A 17,367-nucleotide genomic window follows, 5' to 3' on the forward strand; every position below is an offset into this window, starting at 1 on the left:
ATTTCTTCACGAATGACAAATTATCACCTAAGTCCTGGTGTGGTGCTGTAGGTTAACGCGCCAGACTGTAAAGCCGTTTGAACTGCAAACTTGGTGGTTCAAGCTCACCAGCTGCTCCTCAGAAACCCTACACAGGGTCGCTGAGTCGGCACCGACTCAATGGCACTTAATAGTGAAGTTCAGTGTTTCTAGGATTAAGAGAAGCATTCATATATTAGATACCCTTGCTGCTCCTTAGGGTTTTTTTGTGTGTGTTTTTAAGAAAAACAGAGGTTGTGAAAATACCTGAATGTAGGGAATGCCTATTAATAGTGGTGGTAGTGTGCCGTTAAGTTGGTTCCGACTCTTAGCAACCTTGTGTAGGGTTTCCAAGGCTGTAAATCTTTATGGGAGCCGAGAGCCTCATCTTTCCCCCACCGAACGGCTGGTAGTTTCGAACTGCTGACTTTGAGGTGGTGTGGCACTATGAGTTAATGCACCAGACTGCAAAGCTGTTTGAACTGCAAGGCGGTGGTTCAAGCTCACCAGCTGCTCCTTGGAAACCCTATACTGGGTCACTATGAGTCAGAACTGACTCGATGGCACTTAACAACATATGCTACTAAAGCTCCTTAATACCTATTAATAGCTTTCTTTTTTTCCTCTGCAGGGTTTTGAGTGGTCCAGTAGGACATGCTTCATAACTGTTAAGACTTGCTTGTAATTGAGAGAAGTCTTGGACTGCTATTAATGGGATTTGATTGAGTTATTAGTTGGAATTGACTCAATGGTACACAATAACAGTCTATACAGTGAATGAATGAGGCCTAAAAGAAGGTTATGCTGGAGACTGATGAAGGGAAATACGGGTATCCTAAAATCCTTGTCATATTCCAAAAAATTATATAATTTTATAGTTTTGTATTACATGGAAGAGATCCACATTTGTGCCCATTCCAAAGAAAGGTGATCCAGCTGCATAGCTTAATATCACACACAAGTAAAATCTTGCTGAAGATAAGTTAGAAACAATCAGAGCAGCACATCAACAAGGAACAGCCAGAAATTCATGCTGGATTCAGAAGAAGACGTGGATTGAGGGAAATCATTGCTGACATCAGATGGTTCTTGGCTGAAAGGATCGAATACCTGAAAGATGTTTGTTCCAGTAGTGAGAGTTTCTGTTTTCTTTACATCGTCACCACTGGAGCAATAAATAACATCATGGTAAATGAACAAATTTAAGTTTTCAAAGACTTCATATTGCTTGCATCATCAACATTCTTGGAAGCAGCAATGAAGAAATTAAACATTGTCTTGCACTAGGCAAATCTGCTGCAAAAGACCTACTTAAAGTGTTCAAGAGGAAAGATGTCAACTTGAGGACTAAGATGCATCTGACTCAAGCCATGGTATTTCAATGGCCTCATATGCATGTGTAAGTTGGACAGCAAATATTAGAGAAGATCATACTGAAAGTACCATGGACTGCTTGAACAAACAAATCTGTGTTCAAAGTAGTAGAATCTGAATGTTCTTGGAAGCTAAGATGGTGAGACTTCATCTCTCATACTTCAGACATATTGTTAGGAAGGACCAGTCCTTGGAGAAGAACATTATGCTTGGTTAAAATAGGCCAATGAAAAAGAGAAAGACCCCAATGAGATGGATTGGCATAGAGGCAGCAGCAATGGCCAAGATATTCTGTTGTGCGTTAGGCTGACTCAATGGCACTCAACATCAACATGGATAACATTCCAAATTCCATACTTCATTGTACTCATGCAGAACCTGTATGTAAATCAAGATGCAGTCGTTGAATAAAATAAGGGGATACTATGTGATTTAAGGAAGGGGCTCTGGTAGTGTAGTGTTTACGGATCAGGCTGCGAACCTCAGGGTCAGCAGTTCGAAAGTACCAGCTGTTCTGCGGGAGAAAGATGAGGCTTTCTGCTCCCATAAAGATTTACAGCCTCGGAAACCCTGTACAGGGTCACTATGAGTCAGAACTGACTCCACAGCACATAACAACAACGTGATTTAAGGAGTCTTGGTGTGGCACTGTGGGATAATGCACTTGACTGTAAGGGCAGTTTGAACTGCAAGGTTGGCGGTTCAAGTTCACCAGCCTCTCCTCAGAAACCCTATACAGGACAGCTATGAGTCAGAACTGACTTGACAACACTTAACAACAATGTGATTTTCACCATACTTGTTTTATCTGTATGCTGAGCAGACAATCCAAGAAACTGGGTTATATGAAGAACATGGCATCAAGATTGGAGCACAGCTCATTAACTCAATGTAAAGAAAACAATCCTCACAACAATAAACCACATCATGATAAAAACCAAATCATAATAAAAAGAAAAGATTAAAATTGTCAAGGATTTAATTTTATTTGAATCAGCAATCAATGCTCATGGAAACAGCAGCAGTCAAGAAATCAAAAGGACTGTATCGCATTGTGCAAATCGGCTTCAAAAGACCTTTTCAGTATTAAAGAGCAAACATCACTTTTTGAGGATTGTGTCCTGGTATGGCGCTGTAAATTAAGTACTGGACTGCTAACAACAAAGTCGGTGGTTCAAACCAAAGCTGCTCCTTGGGAACCCCACAGAATTGCTATGAATCATAATAGACTCAGTGCACTGGACCAAAGCAATGGTATTTTCAATCATCTCATATGCATAGAAAAGCTGGACAATAAAAGCAAAGAAGTGATGCCTTTGAATTATAGCATCGGGATATACTGAAGGTACCATGGACTACCACCAGAAGAACAAACAAATCTGTCTTAGAAGCACAGTCAGAATGCTCTTGAGAAGGATGGGGAGACTCTGTCCCGGTACTTTCGATGTTTTAAAGAGGGACCAGTCCCCCCGGAAAAGGGCTTCATACTTGGTAGAGGGTGAGTGAAAAAAAAGAAGACCTCCAAAGATATGGGTTGACACAGTGGCTACAATGAGTTCAAACCTAACAGCTGTGAGACTAGCCCAGGACTGTTTTGTTTCGTTGTGCACAGGGTCGCTGAGCTGTAGCTGAGTAGACAGCACCTAACACAGCTTTGTGTAACTATTTCTTGTTAACATCTCTGAATTTTTGATTCAAGAAATCGCCTACTTATTGACAGACTTTTTATATGAACTTACACTATTTTGCAAATTATGAGTATTCCCGAACACTTAATTTTGCTCATGAGGAATTTGTACCTGGACCAAGAAGCAGTTGTTAGAACAGAACATGGGAACACTGCATGGTTTCAAATTAAGAAAGGTGTACGACAAGGTTGTATTCTGTCACACTTATACAACCTGTATGCTGAGCAAATAATCTGAGAAGCTGGGTTACATGAAGAAAAATGTGGCATCAGGATTGGAGGAAGACTCATTAACCACCTGCGATATGCAGATGATACAACCTTGCTTGCTGAAAGTGAAGAAGACTTAAAATACTTACTGATGAAGATCAAAGAGCACAGCCTTCGGTATGGATCACATCTCAACGTAAAGAAAACAAAAATTCTCACCTATGGACCAATAAGCATCAGTCTTATCAATGGAGAAAAGATTGAAGCTGTCAAGGACTTCATCTTTCTTGAATCAACTATCAATACTCATGGAAGCAGCAGTAAAGAAATCAAACAACATATTGCATTAGGCAAATCTGTTGCACAAGACCTTTTTAAAGTGTTGAAGAGCAAAGATGTCAGCTTGAGGACTAAGGTGTGCTTGACCCAAGCCATGGTATTTTCAATAACCTCATATGGATGTGACAGCTGGACATTGTAGAAGAATCGATGCTCTTGAGTTATGGTGTTGGAGGAGAATACAGAAAGTGCCATGGGCTGCCAAAAGAAGCAATAGATCCATTTTGGAAGAAGTGCAGCCAGAGTGCTCCTTGGAGGCCAAGATGGCCAAACTTTGTCTCTCATACTTCGGACATATTGTCAGGAAGGACCAGTCGCTGGAGAAGGATATCATATTTGGTAAGGTGGAGGGTGAGAGAAAAAGAGGAAGACCTCCCAGCGGATTGGCCAAGTGGCAGCATCGATGGACTCAAGCATGGAGACAGTAGTGAGGTTGGCCCAGGATTGGGCAGTGTTTCATTCTGCTGTACATAAGGTCGCTATGAGTTGGTATCAACTCGATGGCACCTAACAACAACAACAAACCCTATTTTGTACTAAAAGTTGCCATTTCTTTTTTTTCTTGTCCCTTATTTGGCTTTTTTACAACACTGCTAACAGATGAGTAAAAAATTAGCACTTGTAGGTTAGGTGTTGGGTTGCTACCCACAAGATGGGCAGTTTAAACTCACTAGCCCCTCTCTGAGATAAAGATGAGGCTGTCTGCTACAGCAGAGGTCATCTCGTTATGCCTACACTGAGTTGCTAGGAGTAGGCTTCAACTCAATGGCCGTGGGTTTGCTTTGGCTTATTCTACATACTGCCATTGATTCCAACTCAGTGACTCTGCAGGACAGAGCAGAACTGCCCCTATGTTCCCAAGACAGTAATCACTACGGGAGCCATCAAGTGCTTCAACCGCCATGCCAACAGGGCTTCTGCATTTGCTGTGTATCTTTGAGTCACTTCTGACTCAGTGACCCTATATAGGGTTTTTGAGAGCAGCTGGTGGGTTTGACCTTATGGTTAGCAGCAGTTGGGATACTTACCTCTGGCGCCCCACCAGGACTTACACTGACCAGTATTTCTCCCTACTAGCTCCAGTACCTCTGGACTACAGCTAGAACTACTAGTAATACCCCAAGTCAAGGACTGGAAACTATGGCTCATGCGTCAAAACTGGCTCTCTGCCTATTTTTATAACTAAATCACATTGGAACATTGACAAAACCATTTGCTTACGTATAAGGTTGCTTTTGTACTGCAGTGATAGTGCTGAGTACACACCACACACAGCATAGGATTCATAACCCAATGTACTGACTGACCCTAAGGTTAGCATTAGCAGAGCTCTGTATGCTTTTTAAACAGTAAGTGTAATCTGACCACCATATTATCTTACCTTATGTGAATACTGAAGGTAGGCTGATCACACGGCAACAAAAAGAATAATATGCATGTGTTTTATATCTTTCATACAACTCAAAGAAAATAAATGAAATGTTTATCTGACTGGGTTTTAGTTCAAAAATCAATGTAAACACAGATACTCAACAAGGGCTTAATGTAACTTAAATATCTTTGGTATCCATCAAACAGTACATTGTGTGTGTGCATACTATTCAAGTAGCATTTATAAAATTCAACTTACTTGCCTAGTGAGCAACTGATGAGGCACTTTCCTGAAGTATTTAGCAGCTTTATTTGTAATAACCCCAAACTAGAAACAGCCAGCATCCTTCAATACATGAATGATTAATCACTACCACATAATAAAACTGGGCTTAGAGTACATGGGTCTTACCTATACTGTTTGGAATATTCCTATAAATCCTTAATTATTCTGACATAGGACAAACACTTGCATATACAAGGAAATTCACAATAAGATAAAATGAGACACAGCCAATTTTATTCAAATTCTCCAAAATGTATACTTAATTGTTTCTAAAATATATGTCACACTTTACACAATGGTTTTATTGTTACATCTTTCCTTTAGTTTTTTTCATCCTTTTAAAAAAAGTTCTTCAGTAGAAGCCTGAATCCTGAGTTGCCCAGTTAGGAGCCTAAAATATACAAAGAGAAATCAACAAGGTGAAAGGAAAATACTTTCTACAAATGCTAATACTGGAAAAGTGATACTATCATTTTCCTAAGCAAGTAAAAGCACTTTTACATTTAACTAGTCCTTATAAAGCATTCTCTTACGATTTTAACAATTTCTACAAGTACTAAAATGTCAAATGTCCCACTTTTAACAAAACAGACACATCAAAACATCATCCAATATAACTTTTGGCCAATTATAAAGGGTAACAACAATAATATCACCAGCACTAACATTATTCTTAACATAAACTGATCTTGAAGCACACAGAAAGAATTATACAAAAGCTCCTCTTCAGACTCAGATAGTCTAGATTTGGTTCTAATAGGCACAAGGCAAACTTCTAATTCTTTCATCTCTTTGAAGACATAAGCCTGTCCCTAATGCTTCAATCAAATGGGTCCCTGAATGTTCCACAACTGCTTCCTAATGACTTCCTATGCTTCCCAGGTAATCGTAAAAGCCAAAGACCCTTAGAGGCAGCTTGGGATTCCTTTATAACAAAGCCACTTAAGCTCCCTCAATGGGATCCCTACCAGAATGTGAGATATATTTTTGACATGGTTAAATATGAACATCAGTTGAAGATAAAATAAAATTTGTATTAACAACAGCACTAATATATGGAGTAAGATCAACATTTTTACAGAAATATTTCTTTAGATTTACAAAGAAAACACATTTCAAAGCACTTGAAAGAGGGTTACACATGTAAGTTATCATCTGCCAGTATCCAAATGATGTGTTAAAGAAAACCCTGAGGAAATGAGTTAATGAAGTCACACAGGAAGAGTAAAAGGAAAAGAAAAATCGTTATAATAAACTACAAACACTTAATTTTTTCAGTTTCTTTGGCAAATGCAGATAATATATAAGAAAAAATTCATTTTAGTTTAGTAATTTCTTAAACAACATGTTCACAACCCGAATAAACAGAAATGCAGATAAAATAGATAACTAATATGTTCTTAAATGAAGTCTACTTAATAATTATGTTACACTGTTGCTAGATCCCAGAGAGAATAAAAAAACTTGTGGTTCTTACCTCTGACCGACTATTCTGGTTAAGTTTCTTCTCAATGTTCATGGCCAACATCTGGCTTCTAAAAGAAAGGCTTTTGGTCTTTTCAATCACTTGCTGATACGGTGAGACTGCATTGTTACCCATAACCACATGACCCTGAAATGAAAGCACAGCAAGTGATTGCAATCTTAAGGATGAGAATGATGTAACAACACTACATGACTAGTGTGTATACACACACACACACACACAACCATATTGAGAGAAACTATGTTTACTTAGTAAACAAAGGAAAAAATAGGATAATGCATTGACTTGAAAAAACAATTACACATATTACTATGTACAGAATAACCCATCTTAAAAATTCACACACATAAAAAGAAGATAAAATGTTCAGTGACTGGTAATACTATGTAGTATAACTAACACAATACTCACTAATTTAGAATCAATCTTGGCATCCAGCCTTGCATTTCTAATCAGATTCACAATCCACCTTTCAGCTTCTTCTGGAGTCATGTTCAGTTTATCTGCCAACATGCTAAATGACAAAAGTAAGAAGAGCAATGTTAAGTGGGTCCAAAAAATTAGTGTTTGTATATAATGGGTTTAACCTGCACTCTGAGTCGACTTTCGAGAATTTCTGGGTCACTCTCTCTGAAATACTAAGGTCCTTACTGTGAGCACTGCTCACCCATCTGTGCTTATTTCCATGCAGTATACATGAGCTATCTCATTTCAACAACCAGAGTGCAAGACGCTTGAGAGAAGGGCATTTATACAAGTCCCTTCGACAGCGCCTTCCACTTATTACAGTGTTTTAACAAATGATCTGAGGGGGTAAGTAGGGATGGGGAGAGAAAGTTGTATATGTTGTATAATAATCATACGAATTAAGCCTACTACAATGAACATCAGCAACAGAAACCACCAGCACCAATTGAAAACCCCTTCAGGGCTGCTGTGAACTCCAGAGCACTGTCTGTAGTTGTGACTATATACCCTACGCGGCCACTGGAGTAAAAAGACAGAAACATCCGTTGTGGCACTGCAGGAGGAGCACTCCATCACAGGGTCGGTTTGAACAACAAGGCCAGCTGTTGAAACTCACCAGCAGCTCCTTGAAAACCCTGTACTGGGTTGCTATGAGTCAGAAGCAAGTGGACCGCACTTAACAGCAACAACTTAGGATCAAGTCGAAGAAGTAGCCATGGTAGTACTTAAATTTATTGACTAAAGCAAGCACAACTTCATAATAGGTGAGTCAATTCACTGGTTGATGGAAGAGGATCTATGGATGCATTTCAGAGTACATAGTATACGGGTCATCAAACATGTCATGCTCTCAACCACTTCAGGGTCTCTTCACATGCTATGCCTTCTACTTACGAGGCACAACCACCTTTTACTTCATTTAGCTATTTGTTACATGGATCTCAGCTGGAAGAGCACTCTCACGAATCTTCCTGCTAAGACACTTCTCCCACTCATGATATATCTGTTGGATGCTTTCATAGTACACGTGATTTTTTTCAGAGCATTCATAACAATTGTAATTGTTAACATCTGCTCATGTGAGATGCAAAAACGTTTACCAGTTTTAGCCTGAAGGTTTAAGGGAAGCTTACCTAAGGGAATACTTACAATCAGATTTTAAGATAAAAGAAAAATTCACCATGTATGATATAACTTTACATACTTACAGTTCTCTGTCTTTCCTCATCACTACACTCACACTCTCTTATATTCAAACAAGGCAGGACAAATATGCAACAGAGATCAAGACCCATAAATGCCTACATGCTCTGACTCACAATCCCATTTTGGGTATAATTATTTTTTGTATTGTGTTTGTTGATCCTTTAAGTCAAGTCAGAGAAAAACTTGAAATAAAGTCTAAGAAATATTAGTAAATTATATTGATGGCAACTCAAGTTATCTAAGCTACCAATCACTCTTAAAATTAAATGTGACTTTTAAGTAATAGGAAAATACACAAAGTAGGAAATTAATTGATCAACAGAAGGAAATCTTCAAAATCTGTAACCCTCTTTCATTCTAATGATTGTATGCAAAGAGTAAAACTTTAAAAATGCAAAGTAATATAAAATCAATTTTGAAACACAAATTGATATAAGTTGTCCAAGGTCATGTTATATGAAACGCTATTCAAATAATTTCATTCATCAATAAACTAAAATATAAGACAAAATGCATCAAATGAATCATTTCTAAGAAAAATATGTAATTCAATCCAGATTTTAAAACCAAAAATAATTTTGATTACACTAAAAATCTCAGGCTTGTCTGTAGGCAGTTTACAGCAGAAATTTTACTATTTTATATAAATGCCTAATACACATAGCTTTAGGTTCCTTAGCTTGCCCACTCAATACACACCATGATATTGAATATATGAAATAAAATATATACAGGACCTGAACTCTTAAATGCTATTTTCAAAGACACAGCACAAATAAGTATTTCGTTGTCAGTTGTTTCTTATGTTCATGTTTCTAGCATAAACCAAGATCTTGTTTCTGAGCAGTGATTACTACGAATAGTCCCACTTAAGAACATCTATCTACTGCCATCAAGTTGATTCCGCCTCATAGCGATCCCATAGAACCCATAGAACAGAGGAGAACTGCTCCCTAAACTGTCAATCTTTTCTGAGCACAGACAACCTCATCGAACTGCTCACCTTGTGATCAGCCCAATGTACACAAGCCACTATGCCAGCAGGGCTCCAACCTAAGGATACAAGATACAGAAATCTAACTCTATGGAACCAATTAAGGCTTCTTCCTCAAGGCTGACTTCCTACAAGGTGATCAGGCTAATCATTTAGATGGTCTCTCTTCCTCGAGTCTTTCCAACTGCCTTCCTACCAAGACATTTCTTGACAAATGAAAACTGGGAAAAATAAGGATTTGGGGGGTCTAGCATTTCACTTTCCTTTCCATGACCTCTTTCAAAATCTGTTTCTAAATATTATTTTAAACATAATTTATTTAAACCGCTATTGACTTAAGCATTAAGATACAGAAACCAGTGACTTGAATTTAAATGTGACCTATTCACAGAAAAGTATTCCATTATTTTATTTATTTTGTATTTATTTTATAAGGGTATGATATGACAATGAGTTAAAGTAAAAGTATTAAGTGTAAACTATAATTAAATGCAGGAGTCCTGGTGTGGTGCTGTGGGTTAATCACGTGGACTGCAAAGTGAGTTTGAACTCACCAGAGTTCAAGCTCACCAGCCGCTCCTTGGAAACCCTCTATAGGGTCACTATGGGTTGGAACCAACTAGAAGGCACTTAAGAGCAACAATACGCTTAAATGTGAAATTAGGAGGCAGTAGAGAGAACAGGGTCACTATGAGTTGAAAACAACTTGACGGCACTTAACAACAACAGAGTGAAAAAGAGTAAACTGAGAAATGCTGAGACACAAGCTATGTGTGACAACTGAAAGTTCAGTTTTTGAACTTAGTAGTTAAAAATAGGCAGACATTTTATATATAACTGGTATGGCACCGCGGGTTGAAGCACTGAACCTCAATGCTGGCTTGAACTACAAGGTCGGTGGTTCAAACTCATCAGCTGCTCCCCCTATACAGGGTCACTGTAAGTCGGAACCGAGTTGACGGCATGGCATTTAACAACAACACACATGAATAATGAATTATGATACAATTTTCTCTCCATCTGGAAATGGATCTTTTCATTTTTCTTCAATATCAGTATAATACTGAATATAAATTGTTACACAGCAATAAGAACTGTAAGAAAACTATTAAGATCTAAAATATTACTTAATAAAATAGGTAAAGTAGAATGACTTCATAACTGAAACAAATGCAAAACTAGCTGGCAAATATCACTGTCTTTTGTGAAAAGCCAAAACTAACCCCCTGTAGGGAAATTATATTAATGTATGCTCTAACATGTTTATCATACAACATTCAAAATATTACTTCCATACTTTGTTTTTATCTACAATTGAAAACTGGTCCAAGAATTATTTTAGAACAGCTTTTAAATTTCAGACACACACCATATCTGATAAACTATTCAGCTATACTACATTAAATCCCACCACAGTAATTTTTCTTGACAGATGTTGCATGCTTTATGGTAAACAGATTTGTGACTTATCCTACAAATCTATAGAGTTGTATATAAACTGATAAAAACATTCTTAATATGCATTTTTAGAACGATATGATTATCACATGTGCTTACAGCCATTGAGTTAAGAAAACTATTAACAGAGAATGTTCCAAATCACAAATGGAAAGAGTTGTTTAATAAACAACCATGGATTTTATAGACTGTTCTATTCAGCATTTGAAATGTGTCCATTGGGAAAGCAAAGGAGGCCAGAGACAAATCCCTCCACCCTCCAAATATTAAATAACATTAGGGTAATGAGAGGCAGGGGCAGGCCAGCGTAAACCAGCGAACAGAGCAATTTGTCACAATTAGAATACCAATAGGAAAATGTTTCATTTGGGGCTTAAAGATTCATACTTAAAAAGGTGCACTGAACCTTTCATCCAAATTATTTCTCTGATTTCCTATCTATCAGTTATGCCCATGCCATTCTCTCTTTGTATTTTCTTGAAAACACCCACCATAATTTGTAATTCGATATTTGTACATTTATCTAGTTCTCCCTCTGGATTTTAAACACTCTATGAGGGTGTGCTGCTCCCTGTCTTTTATGAAGAACAGACTCATTAACATTTATAACATTTTCTTTCTTAAACAGCAACACCATTAGTTATGTATGCTGTTATTAAACAATGATATCATAATTATGGTAAATAGCATATCTGTTCTCTTTAAAAAGGTTTTGCATACTCAAAATGAATGAATTACAGAAATAAAAGCACAGATCAGTGGCTGCGTGTGGTAAATCTGGGGAGGTACACTTAACACGCAGGATCTTCATAGTAATGGAAGTATTCTGTATCCTAACTATATCAATGTCAGTATCCTAGTTGCGATATTTTATTAGTTTTGTAAGACGTTACCACCGGCAGAAACCACAGGAAGGGCTGAAAGAATCTCTCTGCATATAGGTTACAACTACATGTGAATCTACAATCATCTCAAAATAAAAAGTAACTAAAGAAAAAAAAGGTTTTACATCAGAGTAAGTAGTAGAGTCTTTTTAAATAAGAATAATACATATGCAGGGTCTCTCTGCAGGGACTACTTTAGCTTTGTTAAAAGTTGGGCTCAGTCAGCCATTATTTTTGTTTATTTCTTTAAAAAGCTGCCCATTTGATTTTTATATACAATTAAGATTATAAATCACATTTACAGCAATGGTTCCCCAAGATGGACTATTAAATACTTGGAAGCTTTAAACCCATATTCTTAAGCCTTCATTCTAGAGATTTTTTTATTTAGAAGGTCTGGGAAGGAGCCAAGAAATCTTTTTTAAAGTTCTCCAGATAATTCTGATGAACAACCTAAAAAACTCTGAATTAAAGAACAATTAATTACTTTTTTCCCCTATGTACTGCTTGAAGGTAAACTTTAGCTCTCTTGGGCAGTATCAAGGATTCCACTTCATTAGGGTCAAGATTAAAATGCTTGCTGTATTTATACAGTCTCTAAAATATGAAGCATACACTCCTGGAATGAGTTCCACTGAATTACATCCTTTCTCTTTAAATTTTATGCAAACTGAGGTCACACTATTGCTCTAAAAATAGTAAATTACATCACTGGGTGTCATGGATTGAACTGTATTCCCCCAAGTTATGTATCAACTTGGTGGGGCCTTGTTTCTCAGTGATTTGGCAGTTATGTAATGATGCAACCACTCCAAGTTGTAATCTTATACAATGGAATGCCACACCCTTAATCAAGTTACAGCCTGATACAACCTATGGAAGTTCCCCCGGGGGTGTTGCCTACATCATCATTTATCTGATAAAAAAGGTGAGAAAGGAGAAACACAACGGACCTGACTGCCACCAAGAAGAAAGAACCTGGTGTAGCCTTGGGATAATGTGTGTTGGACTGCAGGGTTGGATTGAACCGCAAAGTTGGAGGTTCAAGCTCACCAGCCACTCCCTGGAAACCCCACACACAAGGTCTCTATGAGTAGGAACTGAATGGATGGCACTTAATAACAACAGACCTAGTGGAAGACTGATGTCAGATACATGGAGATCTCCTGGCCCACTGATGTGGAAGGAAATAAGGACTGCCTTCTTCCAAGGCAGAGAAAGATATAAAGCCTTCCCCTACAAGCCAGCTTGCTGAATTCAAGATTAGCAGCATACTGAATCATGAGAAAGTAACTTTGTTAAACCTGTTGGCATGTGGAATTTCTTTTTAGCAGAACAGACAACTAAGGCTGGATTTTCAACCAATAACTCAAACTCACTGTCTTCGAGTCCAGTTAATATAGCGAAAGCAGTAGAAATAAGAAACCTTACTCTCAAGGTATCCCAGAAGCAGACACTGAAGTAAAAAAGCATATTCAGAGACAAAAATGCAAATTCAGTACTGCAAAAGACAGAAGGAATTTATTAAGAGATTAGTTACTAAATTTATACTGTACAAAGTTAGTACAACCAAAATAACCACTGCCATCAAGTGGATTCTGACACATTGTCCCCATGGCTGCTTATAAAATAAATATGTTGTTGCTAAGTACCTTTAAGTCCACTCCAACTCACCCTGTGCACAACGGAACAAAACACAGCCTGGTGCTGCGCTAGCCTCACAAATTTTACTTACAGCACTGTTATCAGGCAGTTTTGCTTCTATTCATAAGTGTTTCAGGGGTTAATCCTTCAGAAGTAGACTGCTTAGTCCTTCTTCCTAGTCTGTCCTCAGTCTGGAAACCTCATTGAAACCTGTCTACCCTGGTAAGAAATACCAGTGGGATAATTGCTAGCATCACAGTAACACACAAGCCACCATAGTATGACAAGCTGACATATGATGCAAAGTTTGTATGCTGTTTTACTGTTAGATATCTCCAACAGTAAGCACAACAGAACAAACACTGCCTGATCCTTTGCCATCCTCACAATTGCTCTTTACATTTGAGCCCCTTGTTGTAGCCACTGTTATCAATCCGTCTCATTGAGAGTTTTACTCTTTTTCATTGAACCTCTACCAAGCATGATGTTCTTTTCCAGGGACTAATCTCTCCTGATGGAGTCCCAGTGTGGTGCTGTGGGTTAATGTGCCAGACTGCAAAGTCGGTGGTTCAAGCTCACCGGCTGCTCCTCAGAAACCCTATACAGGGTCACTATGGGTCGGGACCGACTCAATGGCACTTCACAATAACAATAACAATCTCTCCGATAACATGTCCAAAGTATGAGAGACAAAGCCTCGCTCACCATCCTCAATTCCAAGGAGCATTCAATTCTTTCAAAACATATTTGTTTCTTCTTCTGGCAGTCTATGGCACTTTCAATATTCTTCTCCAAAAGCCTAACTCAAACCCATCAATCCTTCTCCAGTCTCTCTTGACTGTCCAGCTTTCACATATATGTTGTTGTTAAGGGCCGTTGAGTCGATTCTGACCCACAGTGACGCTGTATAGAGTTTCTGAGGAGCAGCTGGTGAGCTTGAATCGCCAACCTTGCAGTTCAAACAGCTTCGCAGTCTGGCGCATTAACCCACAGCGCCACACCAGGAGTCTTTCACATATATATGAGATGATTAAAAATACCATGTCTTGAGTCAGGTGCACCTTAGTCCTCAAACTGATATTTTGGTTCTTAACACAGTGCGATACGTCTTTTGATTTCATGACTGCTGCTTCAATGAACATTGACTGTGGATCCAGGTAAAATGAAATCCTTGACAACTTCATAAAAGGATTTTTTTTTTCCCCCAACATATTGAAAGCTGCATTCTTTGATCTTCATCAGTTAAGTGCTTAGAGTCCTTTCTGCTGTCCACAAGCAAAGTTGTGTCACCTGCACACGCAGGTTGTTACTGAGTTTTCCTCTAACCCTGATATCATGATCTTTTTCATACAGTCCAACTAATTATCTGCTCAATATATAGACTGAATAAGTAAAGTGAAAGAATACAACCCTGAGGTACACCTTTCCGGATTTTAAATCATGCAGTATCCATTTTCTGTTAGAAGAACTACCCCCTTTTTAAATGTGACAGGTTCTGTGAGCATAATGAAGTGTTCTGGAATTTGTGTTCTTCATATTATCATCCATTGCTTGTTATGACGTGCACAAGCAACTGTCTTTGTATAGTCAATAAGACACAAGGAAGCCTCTTTTTGCCAGTCAAGATCCATATGATATCAGCAACGATCTCTCTCATTCCATGTCCTCTTGCTTGAATTTTTGGCAGCTCCATGGCAATGTGTATTGCAACCAGTTTTGAATCATCTTCAGTCAGTGAAATTTTACTTGAATATGGGACAAACTTAGTATACTGGGTGATAAAGGTATAAAAAGGAGAGTCTGCTTTCAACAGGTGTGCAATATATTTCTGGGCCAAAAAGAAAAAAAAAAAACCAAAAACCTACACACAAAAAACCCCCTGAAAACCAGAAACATACCAAAGTGTCAAGAATCTAATAAGAAATGGGAAAAATTCCATGAAGGAAACCAAAATACTAATTTTTCTCATTATAAGACTTAATTATAAACCTTAAAAACAAAACACAAAGTCATACAAGAATTTAGATATCTGTCATCCACTAGAGTAATACATAATGTGTCCACCTCGTTATTTCACCAGCAACTAACTACGTATTAGGAATTTACAGGTATTGAAGAGTGGATTTTTAAAAGTATATATCTGCTAGCTACAGTAAATTACTAATAAAACCGGAGTCAGGGATTCAACTCCCCTAGGAAAAGTCCCATGACCACACTATACTTCCCACTCTGGATAACCACTTCAATGATAACCCACTAAAATTAGGCAAGCAAGTATGGATGTCTTACCCCAAACAAATGGCAATAAAGAAAGAAAACTTGGCCTACACACAATTCTTCAGAGACAAACATTAAAGTAGTAAGTTTATAAACATTTTTGGACCATTTACTGTTTGGCTTCATTTGTGGCCAAGAGTACTACTTATTTTTCAAACTCTAATATGTAAAATTGTTTCTAATAGGTTATGTAAGTTTCACAATTTTTTTCCTAATACTTTATTCACACAACAGAGAAATTTTAACTAAAATTCACAATAATTTTTCCATGTTTCAACATTTGAGGATGTCATAGGAACTTACTATATGGGAATTCAAATATGTAATTCAATAAAACAAACTCAATTAACTGAAATGGTTACCAAATGTGGTGGTCTTTCAACAGAATTTCTGATTGACTACGGATGAACTCCTTATTTGAACTCCTGTTGAAAACCATCTAACTCTAGTTAGTTCACTTTTCTCCTGAAGTAACAGCCTGTTAGTATTTACTCTTAAAAACGTTAGCAGCAGTCACACTGTCCGTCCCAAGGTCATCACGTGAAAACCACTGTGCTGTGTGCTGCATACATGGGGGCTAAAGAAAGGAGTCCTAAGTCCTAAGTCTGCAGAACTCAAATAAGTCAAACAAGTTAGATTTTTAATAAATCACTATCAAATTGTTTCATTTTTCTTCTAAAGACAAAGGGAAATAAAATTAAAATGTAATTAACTCGAATCCTATTAAGTGCAACTTTACAGTAAATGGAAACTTCCTGAAACTTAAAAGTAGAAAATACAAATCAAATTAGGGTGTTCTTACTTAATGCTGATACACTGATGGATGCGACAGAAAGTCTCAAATATGAAGAGACGGGCGTTTTCAATGAAATCCTCAAGACAAGCCACCAAGAAGAAGTCAGTTACAAGCACCTGTGGATATAAAATATCAAAGGCAAAAATGAAACCTCTTGACAAGTAATTTTCAAAACATGATTCAAGTATTGTATGTTTTACTGTTCCCTTCAGTATAATTTCCTCATTTACTTCTGTTAGGAGTTCCACAGCACTTCAAAACATTGTATTTAAGAATCTTAACAATTTTCATAAGCAGAAAAAAAAAAAAAAGCTGCAGGAAAAAGGCCTAAAAATTGGAATGTTGATTGTTTCCACTAATCACATTAACCCTTTCAAGACCAAATTACATTCTGCTTTGAATTTTTTTGAGACCATGTGTATTCAGTAATGAAAAACATTTTGAATAAAAAAATTTTCAGGCAGTATGAATATACTGTTAAGTAATGTCAAGTTGATTCCGACTCACAGCGACACTGTATAGAGTTTTCTAAGAGCAGCTGGTGAGTTTGAACCACTGACCAGCGCTCATCATACAGCATCATACCAGGACCCCACTGATACAATTAGTGAAGCACGTAAGTTCCAAGGGATCTCAGGTGCTGGGACTGGTGGGGATGAGGCAACAGGCCCCTGTTTTTTCAGATTCATGAAGGCAAACAATCCCCAGCAGATGGCAGCATGCACTAACAATGGGATAGCAGGTTCCCACTAAGCTACAGAAGCTATATGCCTATATGCCACAGAAAATATAGGTAGGACCTATATGTCACATGGACTACAAAAGGTTAAAATTAACAGCAATTGTGATAAAAGGAGTCCTGTCCACTA

The 17,367-nt window shown here is 37.7% G+C and overlaps 1 protein-coding gene across 1 annotated transcript in view; it reads right to left on the reverse strand.

The window, feature by feature from the left end:
• Nucleotides 1-5,513: 5,513 nt before the first annotated feature.
• Nucleotides 5,514-17,367, reverse strand: part of EIF3E (eukaryotic translation initiation factor 3, subunit E) — a 60,051-nt gene continuing 48,197 nt past the window's right edge. The window contains exons 10-13 of the mRNA XM_006830641.1: nt 16,505-16,614; nt 7,183-7,285; nt 6,763-6,897; nt 5,514-5,676 (exon numbers count right to left, since the gene is read on the reverse strand). Of these exons, the coding sequence (XP_006830704.1) occupies nt 5,638-5,676; nt 6,763-6,897; nt 7,183-7,285; nt 16,505-16,614 (387 nt within the window). The 3' untranslated portion in view covers nt 5,514-5,637. The remainder of the gene's footprint in view (nt 5,677-6,762; nt 6,898-7,182; nt 7,286-16,504; nt 16,615-17,367) is intronic.

This window comes from Chrysochloris asiatica, unplaced genomic scaffold (genome assembly GCF_000296735.1).
Source record: "Chrysochloris asiatica unplaced genomic scaffold, ChrAsi1.0 scaffold00001, whole genome shotgun sequence".
Classification (NCBI taxonomy): Eukaryota; Metazoa; Chordata; class Mammalia; order Afrosoricida; family Chrysochloridae; genus Chrysochloris; species Chrysochloris asiatica.